The sequence below is a fragment of the Pungitius pungitius genome, chromosome 2, assembly GCF_949316345.1.
Source record: "Pungitius pungitius chromosome 2, fPunPun2.1, whole genome shotgun sequence".
Taxonomy (NCBI): Eukaryota; Metazoa; Chordata; class Actinopteri; order Perciformes; family Gasterosteidae; genus Pungitius; species Pungitius pungitius.
In genome coordinates this window covers 30,303,378-30,317,160 of record NC_084901.1, presented here as the reverse complement: position 1 = coordinate 30,317,160, position 13,783 = coordinate 30,303,378, and the positions used below count along the sequence as shown (strand labels likewise).

At 48.0% G+C, this 13,783-nt stretch overlaps 1 protein-coding gene across 1 annotated transcript in view; it reads left to right on the top strand.

Annotated features, from left to right (window-relative positions):
* The first annotated feature begins 400 nt into the window (after window positions 1-400).
* Window positions 401-13,783, top strand: part of efnb1 (ephrin-B1) — a 54,116-nt gene continuing 40,733 nt past the window's right edge. The window contains exon 1 of the mRNA XM_037460046.2: window positions 401-800. Coding sequence (XP_037315943.1) covers window positions 685-800 — 116 coding nt within the window. The 5' untranslated portion in view covers window positions 401-684. The remainder of the gene's footprint in view (window positions 801-13,783) is intronic.

The window sequence follows — 13,783 nt, the reverse complement described above, 5'->3', positions numbered from 1 at the left end:
CAGTTCGTTCGCGAGGAAGAATAGCAAAGGTCGAGGAGGAGGAGGAGGGGAAGAAAACACTGGAATGAAGTGGACCTCGGGATTCCCAGCGTGCTGCGGAGTTGTGACTGATGGGTGAATGTGGCCATCTGTAGGCTTTATACAGCGACAGGTACACGCGCCATCTGCGCACCTCTGAGAGAGAGACGCGGCGAAGCATCGCCGAATTAAATCTCCACATAGGAAAACACAACTATCCCCCTTGGTGGGATCCGTGGCATCGCGCACGAGACCGCACCGCTGACCGGTCCCACTCGTAAGGAAGGAAGGAAGGAAGGAAGGAAGGAAAGAAGGACGCGACGGGCCGTGTTGCCGTTCGTCTCGGCCACGGGTCAACCAGGACACTAAGGGGCTCTGCTCGCCCCTCCGACCCGACACGTCCCACGGGCGGTTTACACTAGGACACCCCGGAGGTCTGGAGCAGGTTTCTCTTTAAAAAAGAAAGAAAAGAAGAATAAGAAGGAGGAGGAGGAGGAGGAAGAGAAACAAAGGTTTTGGACAGAAGGACATGTATCTGATAACGACCTCTCATGCTCCCGACTGATCGCTGCTCACCTTCCCACGGGGCGAACCACAGCTAGAGGCTCGCGCGCACCGGCCCGACGCTCTGAGACCCTTTGGCTCCCTGTCCGCACACCGATCACAATGGCGGGACCCGGGTGTTGGAAGTATTGCCTCTGGATCTTTATTTTAATGTGCAGCACGGCGTTAACCTCGACCAAATCGCTGGAGACTATAATCTGGGGCTCGCAAAATTCCAAGTAAGTCTTGTATTTCATGTTGTACCGGCGAGCCAAAGTCGCTGTATGTGTGTGTGTGTGTGTGTGTGCGCGCGTAATGGAGGACTGGCATTACTGGAAAAGTTACCATTGTCTGCGACCTGCGTTGAATGTTCAGTTGTGTCCCTTCAACGTGACACTTGGAAAAGGCGAGCATAATCTATTTGCTTGTTCACTGTGTGGTGTTAAATTATTTCTCGGGGGGGTCTCCTACTATTTACAGTAGACCTGGCTGTAATTGATGGTTAATCCTAATAACGTATGGCTATTTTACACGCCCTCTTTTATTACCAGACAGGGGCAAGGGGCAAAGTCGGGCCTATATCAGTGACCTGTGATAGTTTGTCCACTTCTTTCCTTGTCGTTCCTTGTGCTTCGGTGCAATTTGCCAAGTCGTGGAAAGCCCGCCCGGTGTGCCGAGGTCTGGTCCAGTTCCCTGGATCCAGGACGATGCTCCTCTCAGGGGCCCCTGGGCGGCTTCATCGTGAGGGCCACGCTGAGTCTCAAGTCCCCTAAGTTTGATTTTTTAAGTTTGCCCACATATTAATGGGGCGAGATGGTTTCACGTATTAGAGGAGGAAATGCTCAAAATATATTTAAATGTTCTGTTAAATTCTGGCTCGGATCCTGCCCGATTTTTTTTTTCTTCTCCACTTTAAGCCAGACTTTTTTCTTTTCTTTCCTTCTCTTAAAGATTCATTTTATTCCCATCAAAACAAGTAAAAAGGGAGCACAGACTGCTGATAATAAAATACACTCTGGTAACAATTATCACCCACTTAGACTTGACTCCCACAGTCGCGAGGTGTTGGAAAGCGTTCATAAGGGGAAAATAATATAAAAGGAGGGCAGAGCGAGAGAGAGAAAGCGTCCTCTCTCCCGTGTTTCTGTGTGGTGCCGAGCCGAGGAGCTGACCTTCATCCGAGCTCGCTGCACCGAGGGGAAATGGAGAGTAGCTCGACCAGCTTATAACTAGAACTTAGTCATTCAAGTGAATCTATGATTCATCACCCAAATGTCAGGTGTCACAGGAGCTCGCTGTGCAGTCAGTAGGTATGAATATTGCTGCCATGTTCGATGGCGTGTATGTGTGTGTGTGTGTGTGTGTGTTTGTGTGTGTGTGTGTGTGTGGGGCCTGGTCCTAATGGTGACACTTCTACGGCCCATCAGCTTTTATCTGAATATATGGCTGCAGAGGAAGTGGAACAATGAGCGTCATCACTAACCCACATCCATAAAAAAAAAAACACACACTTCAGTGTCAGCCCTGGACAGAGAAATGAACAAAAAAAAAAAAAAGATAGAAGGGAGACATTTATTGACTGATGATGTCACCTGCTGGGAATGTCTCAGAAGGTTACCACGCCGGTTTAGGGCCCGAGAAGATCATTTCTCCATGTGTTTCTCCACTCAGCTTCTTGTTAAACCCCCCCCCCCCCCCATGCCCCCCTTCACTACCGCCGCCAGCCCGATATTTCATAAAGTTCACAGTGGAACAATAATGCGTTCTGCAAAGTGTTCCTCGCAACCTAATTATCCTGCTGCGCTGCGCTTAGAAAACAAAAGACAATTATCGTGCCGTGTGCAAGGCTTTGCAATAACAAAAGACAAACCTGTTTTTCTCCTAAAATGTATCTGTCAGCAGAGGCAATAAAAAAAAAAAAAAAATACTTGTGCGGCAATCAGCATCTGTCTTCGGTGTTTGTTGTTTTAATCTCCGTCTCTCTGCCTCCTCCTATATTACTGCACGGCGATAACGCACGGGAGGCGAGAGAGAGGCCTATAGAAATATACAGTACACTATCTGGCGACTTATCTAGATTTACGATATCTTACTTCCTGTTCTCACTTTGGGGAGCGCTGCTGCCTCAGCTAATAAATGAATCGGGCCCCTCTGCATGCACACTGTTCCACGTACACACCAAAGCTAACAATACCAGGGCCTCCCCAAAGGCCGTAAGTTATGAGCCAAAGTGCAGGAAACCAGCAGGTTTGAACCACTACGGTGTGTGTGTGTGTGTGTGTGAGTTCTCTTTCTTTATGTGTTTATGTGCGGGTCCCCTAGAGCGACCCTGTCATCATGGATCTTCATGTGAGGATGCCCGTCACTCCCGCTCCTCCATTATCAATAACCAGGGTTTGCTTAATTGATTTCCTCCCAGTGGGCTGCAACAGGCTACATGTATCATCTCAGAATATGGAAAGTAGAAGATGGAGAAACATCCCAGAGTTTAACGTTTTCGCCGCAGGATCTATCAATCCTCTTCGGTAATTAGTTTGAGGGCGGAGGAGTGAAATGGCGAGGGGTGGCGAAGGGAGGAGTATTCGGGCGGAGGAAGGGGGCTCGATGTGTCAACGTCCTCGGTAAAGAAGCGTCTAACGTTTGATCAGAGCAAATCGGATTAGTTCTCATTTAGCTGAGTGGGATTACGCCCGAAAATGTCACTTTGTTATGACTGGTCACGTCCCATCGGTTTGGCTGAGATGAGCGCCGCGTATACCACCCCCCCCCCCCCCCACACACACACACACACACACGGTGCGATAAGGAATTCTGCTGCAGTGACTTGAATTTAATGATAATCTGACGTGGTTGCTGTGAGTGGGTCCTGCATGTCCTCCAACCCTCCTTAGCTAATATTTACCTCATGACCCCGGAGCCCCCCCCCCCGCGGCCTGTTTGCATCGGCGCAGGAAAGGCAAACAAAACGACGGCGGGGAGGCGGAATGAAGCCAAAAGTCATCTGCACTGGTTTTGAACCCGTTTGCGCTTCGCCGAGGCACGGAAACGCTTTGCAGACATTTCTTGCCCCCCCCCCCCCCCCTAAGCCCACGAACGAGCACGAAGCAGCATAACGCGGGGGGAGAGAGGCGTTGGCGTTGACGGAGGGCAGCTAACGCCTCGGGTCGCCTCCGGTCTTCACTTACTCATCCTTGTTTCTCTGTCCACTGACCTCAGCTGCTGCTCCGCTTAACACTCGGCCGCTTGGCTTGGCGGTGTGCGTGCGCACTTTAAAGGTTCAGGGGGTTTGATGATGATTAAGTCGGATTTGAATGCCGCTGTGGTATTTAGTAAACATGTTTATTTTATTTTTTTCTTCACCAAAAGAGAGCGTTTCTCAAGAGGGCAAGAGAGATGCAAAAACACATTGAAGGGATGAGGTATGGAGTCTGATTTACAAAACTACAATAATTATATGCGACTGCTATTAGGAGAAGAGGTGCACAGAAGGCCTAATTAAATTTCAACATTTGTTTTCACAATTACCCTTTTTCCATTAAGATAATTGGGGTAAAAAAATGTTTTTCCTACGAGTTAATTAGGAAAAAAAAAACTAAATACTCCTGTATCTTTGTTTTTAGAACCAGATCCAATCCTAGCACTTTTTTTTTTCTCCAAAGCTTATGTTCTAGAACACCGAGGAACCTTTTGACTCAAAGTGGTATTCAGAAAACGCTCCCCCCTCCCCTCCCCCCCCCGCGCTGACATTTGAATACATAACGAGCGTTTTAAAAAAACAAAACAAAGGAAACAAATTCTTCAAAAACTCCAAACTGCCGCAACCTGCCGAGCGAGAGTCTGCTGAAGCCTCGTGGACTTGGGAAGAGGAACCGGATCTGGCCCCATGGTGGACGCTCCCCTCCACCGCCGAGAGGGCCCCCCCCCCCCCCCCCCCCCCGAGGCCTGTTTTCTGTTTCAACCCCGCTGCTCGCCCCCCCCCTCCCCCCCTTTTTAACCCCTACCTACACACCTTCTCTCCCTGCTTCTCAGAGCCCCCCCCCCTCTCTGATCGTGTTTCCCTCTGATAAAGATCTCATTACACACCGAGAGGACTCAGGGCCTGAGCCTGAGAAAGAGCGAGGGCTTGACCAATAAGGAAATATTTCTGGAGAGCAACTGGCCCCGCGGTGCTGTGAAGGCCCCCCCCCCCCCCCCCACACTGTGTCCCGCTCCGCGGACAGCTGCGTTTGCTTCTACGTGCGCGCACTTCTGTGTCCACACGTCTGTTGTTTCAGCGGCGGATCCTTCGTTTGGTTTTTAGCGACGCAAAGAACCTGCGCTCGGCTTTGCGTTATTTCAGGGGTGTGGGGGGGGGGGGGAGAAATGCCCACCCCACCCCACCCCAATCATGGTTTGTGCTCCAGATGGACCCACTTTACCCGCTGGTGGTTTTGGCCGCCACATCACTGGCGACTGATCATTCTGCTCTTTGTGCGTTATTGATGCGTTTGTTTCTTTATATCCGAGCAGTCAGGCACATGAAAACCCAGCTTTCGTTCCCCCGGCTTAGGGAGCATTTGCAACTAATCTTTTTTGGTTTGGATTTGAAAAAAGAAAAGAAAAACAACATCTTGTGCGCATGGATGTGATCATAACTGTCCCTTGTGACCCGGAGTTAAGAGTTGGTTCTTCTTTTTCGAGAGCCACTTGATTCGCGACTGGGCCAACAGCTGAATGTAATGAGTCAGTTGACAGAAGAGCTAAAAAGATCATTTGATTTATCAGTTGGCTGATCGAAAACAATGACATTTGATAATCAACCACTTGTGAGGCGACTTTGAGAAAAAACATTTTAACACTGACTCACAATGTCAGTAAATTCTAATTCTAATTTCTTGAAACTCAGTTGTGAAACAGTTTGTGGCTGAATTAGCGAGACAGGAATGTCTGGTGGTTTTTTTTTTTTTTAGGTTGATCCCGGGAATTGAGGTCATCGCGTTGATGAAACAATCCTGTTAATACAACATGCAAGAGAAATATTTCACACATGTATCTTATCTCATTGTTTATTTTGCCGGCCATTTTGTGAGAACTCACATTCCTGTTGTATATACTTTGGAAAGATTATCTTTTTTTCCCCCAAGTAATTGTACGTTTTTTTTAATCGTGATTGTGTAGACAAAATGATGAGTCAGGTAACCAATAATGCAACAGACGGATAAATTGCTAATTTTAATAATTATTAGTTGTCTCCGTAGACCATATAATTATCTTAAATATGTCTTAATCTTGAGCACCAGAGATTGAAACTGCTAGACTCTCATGTGGGCGTGACAGACAACAGGCTTATGTTGTCTGCTGTGAGTCACCTAAAACCCTTACAAACCTGTCGAAACGTTGTGCTTCTCAACATAACAGTTTTGGTAATAAAACTTAATTAAGTTGACGCGGGCCAAAAACAAACACGTCATTAATATGAAGTCCAATTATTTAGTAAAAAAAAAAAAAAGGCCAGTTCAATTTTACCCAATTTCTTTGCTCCTGCTACAGTTACGATACACAAAGTGTGGTATGAAAGGGACACGTATAAGCTCCCGGTGGTGATTGAGTGCTGGAGAGTGCACGTTGCTGTGCCATTGTTCTTTGTCCCGCCACAGAGGAGCATTAAGGAAGTGTTAGAAGCGTGCCAGTGTGCCCCTGTGAAAGTGTTGAGGGCCGAGTGCTGGACGAGCGTGGAGTGGCTGAACAGTGGCTGCCTTTACAGGCCGCGCTAGCCGCCCCCCCCCCCCGCCCCCCCCCCCGCCGGCTTCATTAGACGGAGGCCCGGCTGGCAGCGGCCAGGACGTTCCCATCAGCTCCGGGCTCTGCCAAGCGGAGGCACAGGCGCTGGACGGCTTCCCCTTGAGATCCCCCTCTTCGTCGCTCCTGCTTCGGCTGAATCGATCAAAAGCGTAGGGATGCGGAGTTACAGGAAGTAGAGAAGGGGGGGGGGGTCTGGCAAAAGTGGGGAAAAGCCTGCCTTTTGTTTGCCATTTTAGTTATTTTGCATAAGAGCAGTTGAAAAATAAGGGGATTAAACAGGGAAGGAAGCTAATGTAGAGCGCTGAAACGCAGCCCTGGGCTCAACCGCACATCCTTTCAGTCCAGGGTAGAGCTCCCAGATTACTTCCATGTGTCAGTGTGAGGGGGGGGGGGGGAAGGAGAAAAGAAGAAAGGGGGGGACGGGGAAAGAAAGTTGAGCGATTTTGAAAAGCGAGTGGACTTGAATCGGCGGAGATCAGCGGCGGTGTGGGACAGTGGAACGGATCCGTATGACAGCCATCTCTAAAACCATTACCCCTGCGGCTTCGACTAAGGGAACTCGTAACCTCCCTCTCTGGACTGACCTCACAGACTTAACTCTTTCTCAGAGAACCCCTCTGTGCTGCCGAGGCAGACCTCGTCAGACGCCAGGCCCCCGAAACAGCGGGCGGGCCGACCCTTAACAGGCAGCTGCGCTACGAGACGTCATGAGTCGTCTCCGGGACCCACGGGCGGCCCGGGACCGCTTTTACACCCAGTCTGTGGCACTTGAAAGACTTTTTGTAGGGGAAGGTTTGAATTTAGTGGGCCAGGATTTTGAGGAAGGGGACGAGGCGGTACCCAGCAAACAATGTGGTGGATTATTAATACGTTTAAAAAAAAAAAAAAAAAGAAAGAAAAGAAAAAGGTTATAAAGGTATGACGCAATTGCAGACAGTGGTGAAGGACAAAATATCTTAGTAACTCACGATCAATAGTTTAGTAGGTGGTTTCCAACCAAAACTTTAAATTACCGAAAAGGGAATATATCAATGTACATAGTTAAAAATGAGCGCATAAAAATAATCCACTTACGACCCTTTAAGTAGGTAATATTACTTTTCGACCGCACACATAAAAATACAAAAATATACTCCGCACAAAAAAAATCTCGACTCAAGGTCCACTTACACACTTTGCTAGTAAATCTTCTTGCTACATTTTAAGCTACAAAATAGCAAAACTATCATAAATAAAAAAAACTAAATCAACCAACTTTTTTTTTAAACTTTAATTTAGTAACTTTGATAGAAATGTTAGCAGCTTTCGTTCCCTCGTGAGTCCCCGGCTGAAGGTGACCGGCGGAAAAGCTTTAAAAAGGTGAACACGGAACAACTAAATATTGTTTTCTCTTCCAAAAAAAATGTTAATATTAATATAATACAATATATTCCCTACTGTTGAACCACTTCAGGCCACTGAGTGACTCCTCCGGTGGAACTTTACTTTTGTAACCGATGGTATCTTACAAGTGGAGACCGGATGAGGCATGACCGTACCCAACCAGCTCTGAACATATCATTAATGACCATCATGGAGCGCTTTGTTCACTGTTATGGGTACACTAATGGAGTGACAGGGTAATTGAATGGAGTGCTAGGATAATAGAATGATAAAGTAATGGAATAGTGTGGTAGCGGCCCCCATTTCCCAAGGGATGCCCCTCGTAAGTGTGTCAGTGTGGCAGATGGGCGGTCTGTAATGTCCCCCCCCCCTCCCCCATTAATTATAAAGCATCATAATGCATCCACGGCGTACAGGGGCAGGACATGGAGACTATTAGGGCCAGCATGGAAACGGCCCAGTGTATAATCCTCAGGACTTTACCACTATTAGGCTCCCCAGGCATCACGCAAAAAAAAAAAAAAAAAAAAACTCATTTCTGCTGTAATCTTGTTTGAAAAGTTCCTTTCCTACACTACGCGCGTGTGTGTGTCTCTCCCTTTAAACGTGTGTCCCAAATTTTACCCTCCCTCTTCCACCTACTTTATCTTTTTTTTTTTCTTTTTCCCACCATGCCCATAGGCAAGATGGACAGCCCCGAAAAGCTTTGAAAGTTTGTGTGTGTGTGTGTGTGTGTGCGTGCAAGTCCCCGTTAACCCATTCTGCCAAGTCTTGGCCCAGGCTTTTCTAAGCAAACTCCCAGCATGATCCCGTTCCCCTTGTGCTGGTGAGAGGAGTGGGAAGAAAGGGCCTGTGGGACTCCCGCTGCTCCGAGGCCCGGCCCCGGCCCCTCCGCCCATGAGGGCCGGTCCTGGGATTTGCTGCGCGCCGGGGCTCTGTGTGGCAGCTGTGACTGACGCTTCAATCGCCTCTCCCCGGGACGCCCCAGCGCAACCCTGCATTCCCTTTCACACCTCGGAAACGGGGGGGGGGGGGGGGGAAAGACAATTACACACATATTCAGAAACCTCCCTCTCTCAGTCTCTCCGCAGTCCGCCATCTCTGATGTGCGGCCATTGACCAGATCTCTGGAAAGAGGAAAAAAACAAAAAAAAACAAGCATTTCTAAAGTTTCTGTGTTTTGCAAATGGACCCCTCCAAACAACTTGCAAATTAGTTTAGCTGTCTGGACGGCTTGGCTGCAATTTTATTATGTATCTAAAGTTGCTATTGTTTATTTAATCTATTGCTGGTAGTCCTCTCCCCTAAGTAAACAGCAGAACTCGGCGATTTCCTTTTGCATTTCCCTTGATATTCAGAAAATGTAAGTAATGGAAAAAGATTTGAGCCTTAAAGTGGAGTTAATGCTATCATGTATGGATTGTCAGTAAATTGAGTTTGTCTCCGGGCCATTGGAGGGACTCATAAGCCAGCGGGATTTAACTTTCTTAATCGAATTATTTTGATTGCCGACTTGATTGATGGAGTCAGATGTGAACCGTTTTCCGTGAGTTTTTGTCCCACTAATTCCTCCTCCAATAGAACCACAGCAGACAGATACAATAGGAACCGGCAATCAATCACAAAGGCGCGTTTTGGTTTGGAGAGAAATGTGCCTGCCATCGAGGTCTGAGTTCCACAAGTCATGCAGACAACGCAAAAAACCAACAATGACATCAGATAGTAGGGCACTCTAAAGTCTAATCTTCCCATAATGCCATGCTAAACCCCATGGAGACCCACTGCAGGGAGAAAGGCTTTTTTTATGCCCCAGCACTGCTCCTCCTCCCATGGCCTCTGGCTCTCTGTGTGTTTGTGTGTGTTTATGCGTGTGTGTGTGTGTGTGTGTGTGTGTGTGTGTGTGTTTGTGTGTGTGTGTCAGTCGACGCCTGAGAAAAAGAATTCAAGAGTGAATGGAGATGTCACTGTCAGACGCTGGCCTCAACATGAATCCGCTCTAGAATGGCCATATTGGCAGCTCGTGTGTGTGCGTTTGTGTGTGTGTGTGTCTATGTGTGTGTGTGTCTGTGAGTCGGTCGGGGGGGGTCTGCCGTTTCCCCTCCGCGCCGAGTTCTTACGGCCGTGATTGGCGCGCGGCAGGACACAGGTCTATATTTCATCCCATTCATATGAGGGAGTCCGTTTCATCTCCCACACACATGTTTCCCATCAGACGCGTGTTTATTCTCCCCCCGTGATGTCCTCGGCCTTGGAAGCCTCTCATCTCTCCGATATTGGAAATGTGAGCGAAGGTCTGCTTAAGCAAACACAATATCCTCAAACCTCTCCCCAACTCGCTTTATGAACTAGGCAGAGAGCGTTGAATCGGCATAATGAGTCACCGGGATAGTTTTTCCTCTTAGGCCTCTGCGACTTTTAACTCGCTTTTAACGTAATGGCGCTCTTTGCGTCTTCCAATATTTCCGCACTAAAAAATACATATTGTTGCTACTTTTAGCTTCTCCCATCAGATCTCGTCTCTACCGGCCCTGTCTCCTCCCGTCCCGTCTCCCATGTGACGGCTTCTTCTGCACACAAACCTCTGCCAACCCTGCTGTTGCTCGCCTTCAGTAGCTCCGTTTGCCGCGTTTCCTGATTTATTTATACACTTCTGATTGTTGCACCTCGCACACGTCGCAGATGTGAAAGCAGGAAACATTGCGTGCGCATTATGCGGGCAGAGTCAAATTCTTATTTTAAATATACATGAATGCATGAATATATTTATTGCAGAGGAGCCCCTTGTGCATCGGGCACGAGTCTCATTTCCTTCAGCGGCCTCCCGCTCCGGAATGGAATGGAGTGGCGTGATCCTCGAAGGCGCCCCACATGCGGCCACCGAGTGGAGCCGCCCGGTGCACCTCGCGCACAATGGAGTGGCGAAGGGAAGGGGAAAAATGGTTTGGCTCCTATTGGAAGGGCCGCAGCAGTCGCTTCAAAGCGACCGCGTCTGGCTGAGGCTTTAATCGGTCTTCTCTCCGCATTAGATGTGCGTCCTGTGATGAGCCTTTGAAGGGTGCGGGCAGTTCTGGCTGGAAGATTGCGATTGCACGGCAGTGGTGTCGGCGGGAAGGTGGGGTGGTGAGGAGGAGGAGGAGGAGGAGGGGGGGGTTGCAGGCAGACTTGGTGCTCGGCTGACACTTTCTTTTTTGCGGCCCTCCGGCTCGCTGAAGCGGGCTCGACTCAGAGCGCGTTGTGACCCGGAAAGCCGCGACGGGCCCCCCCCCCGTTCGATGTAAAATCTCAGAGCGTAACTCTTGTGATTGCTTTTAACTTGATTTTACCGTTTATATTGGATGACAATATGCGATAGAAGAATAACTGGGTTTTAAAGTTATTGTACGGTACATTTTCTCAAATTTACAAAGCGCAATAAAATCTCCTCCTTTTGCATGAAATTCCCGATAATAAGTAATAATAAGTAGAAAACGCAAGGATTCATAAATAACCCATTTAGAATAACTGTAGCTTATTATTGCCCTTAATCATTTTTACTGCTGACTTTAAAATTCAAATACTATTCGGGACATTTGTATTCCACAACTGCATGCAATTAGCATTCATTCAAATGTGTTATAATCACAGCAGAAACACGAGCCCACAATCAACAGATAAGAACTATTTCACCACAAAATATTGCAGGATGATACATGTTGATAAATAATTTGCCCCTCTGGTTAACCAATGGAGTTGACTGTTAATTCAAATGCGGCGGATTCATATTTATACGTTTTTATATTTATTCTTTTTTATACTTCGAAGCGGATGGTGGCGTGCGCATGTGTCTGCAGCTGTGGCGGGCGGGCTAAAGGTTCGAGTGTGGCTTACAGATGGCGGTAATAATGATCAGATAGCCCTTGTAATGGAGACGGCCCGGTTTGTAATGGCTTCCTAAAACAACACATGGAGTGCCTTTACGAGGCCACAATCCGCCCGGTTATCACAGAGCAAACCGTGTGAATGAGAATAGCATCATGTTAAACACGCTATTTATTAGCACGCATATCACACACACACACACACACACACACTTCATTTTAATACCAAGCGGCGGCATCTTGCCTGCGCTGTTAAAGACGCGTGTTATCAGAGGAGACACAGACTCCCGCTACACCAGTTTGGCCGCCCCCCCCCCCCCCCCCCCCCTTTACATTTGCTGTTAATGAGCCTAATGACGTGTGTCACGGCGATTGCATCAGTCAATATGCTGTTCAATATGGATCTTAGAAAGCCACTGACAACTTAAGCACGCCCGCCTGGATAAGATCTCCCATCCGAGGGAGGAAGGAAAGAAAGAGCAGCTCATTTGTCCCGGATCGAATTGGGACATGTGTTGCTGTCGTTTCAATCACGAGCCCGAGAGATTGGGAGCAGAGAATGCTCTTGTCAGTCAAACGTTGTGATAAGAAGATGCTTTTAAGACACAGAAGGCAGCTGCGTGTTAAAAGCGCCACGTCCTGGTGGTAAAAGCGCCCCCCCCGGGCGCTCTCTTAACACGGAGATCAATGGTTCGCTGTCGGCTGTCTCTCCGCTGTGCTTCGTTTTTGGTTTATTTTCAGTAAGGTTTTTGTGTTTTTAGGAGGTTTTATTTCAGTTTGTGTCGAGGTGGTGCTTGCTGTTCAGAGTTTAACAGTCTCTGTGTGTCGTGGGCCTTCTTCGTTTCGACTGCAACTTTTTTTTTCTTCGTCGCGTGCGCCTCAGATCGTACCGAGAGGCAGAAAAAGACCCCTTTGACACAGATAAAAGCCGTTCCTTTTATAAACCACACAGCTTTTGATTGATGTGTCCCGTGGTCTTGATCCCTGTGCTCGGCTGATTAAACCCATCCATCAGCTTCTCTTATCAGCTCCCTAACAGATCGACTGCAGGACACCGAACTACAAACCCCCCCCCCCCCGCTTTGTTGTTACACAGAAAGAGTCAAAGGCTAAGGACAGGGAGGGGAATGGTTTGTTCTTCTCTCCGAGGCCGTTTGAACAAAGAAGAAATAATCCCCACAGCGTTGTTTTAAAAAGGGAAGGACTTTTGGAGAGTTCCCTCTCAGGCCACATTGGCGGATGTGCTCCTTTCGGACGTATTGCCATAACCTCGACAAGAGGTCCAACAGTGGCGCTGCAGATGGGGACGAGAGTGTTTCCCCTCTAGTGGGAAATCAGAAAGTAATGTTTCCTGTCCGGCGTGTCGGCTCCCCGCTAGTGATGTGACCCGGTTCCCCCCCCCCCGGTCACAGCTCACACAGGCATCAGCAAGATAATGACATCTCTTTCACTGACAGGCTGTCATTCACATGGCTGTGGGAGTGCCGACACACACACAACACACACACACACACACACACACACACACACACACACACACACACACACACACTCTCTCACACCCTAGCTCCTGGAAGCACGTGTCCTTGCAATTCTTGAAAACGAAGGCAGACGAGCACAGCAGCCGTTATGAATCATCGGAGCGATTTGCAAGTCAAATATCCCGTTTCACGAGATGCGGCTGTTATTTGCTGAGATAAATTTAGTGTTCCTCGTCCTCCCGGTGACTGTTAAAGCAGATGTGTCAAGGCCGCTAAAACGTGGATGATTGCATGTCACTTTGCTCTCATTTATCTGCGAGCATCTATTACCATCATGTTGTCAAGTCAATGAAAACAGCGCAGGAACAGCCAGCAGATGGGCTCTGATTGTTCACAGATGTATCATTTTTGGATCATTTTTTGGGACAGTTTGTTGAAGGTAAAGCTTTGGACCGATCCCAAACAACTTAAATTACACCAATTTGAAATTCTTAACATCGGCAAAACAAACCGGCTCACGTGGTCCGACCTAAACGAACACTTGCCAACATTCTGGCAGATTCCGATCAAATATCACTTGATAGTGTGTCACAATCTGATGGTAGAAACTTGCAACTTTATCACGAAACGATCAACCCCAGAGTTTACATAGTCAGAATTTCCTGTTGGAGGAAGATTGTTTATTGAAATCTTGTTTCAGCACGTCCCGCAGAAGCAGGT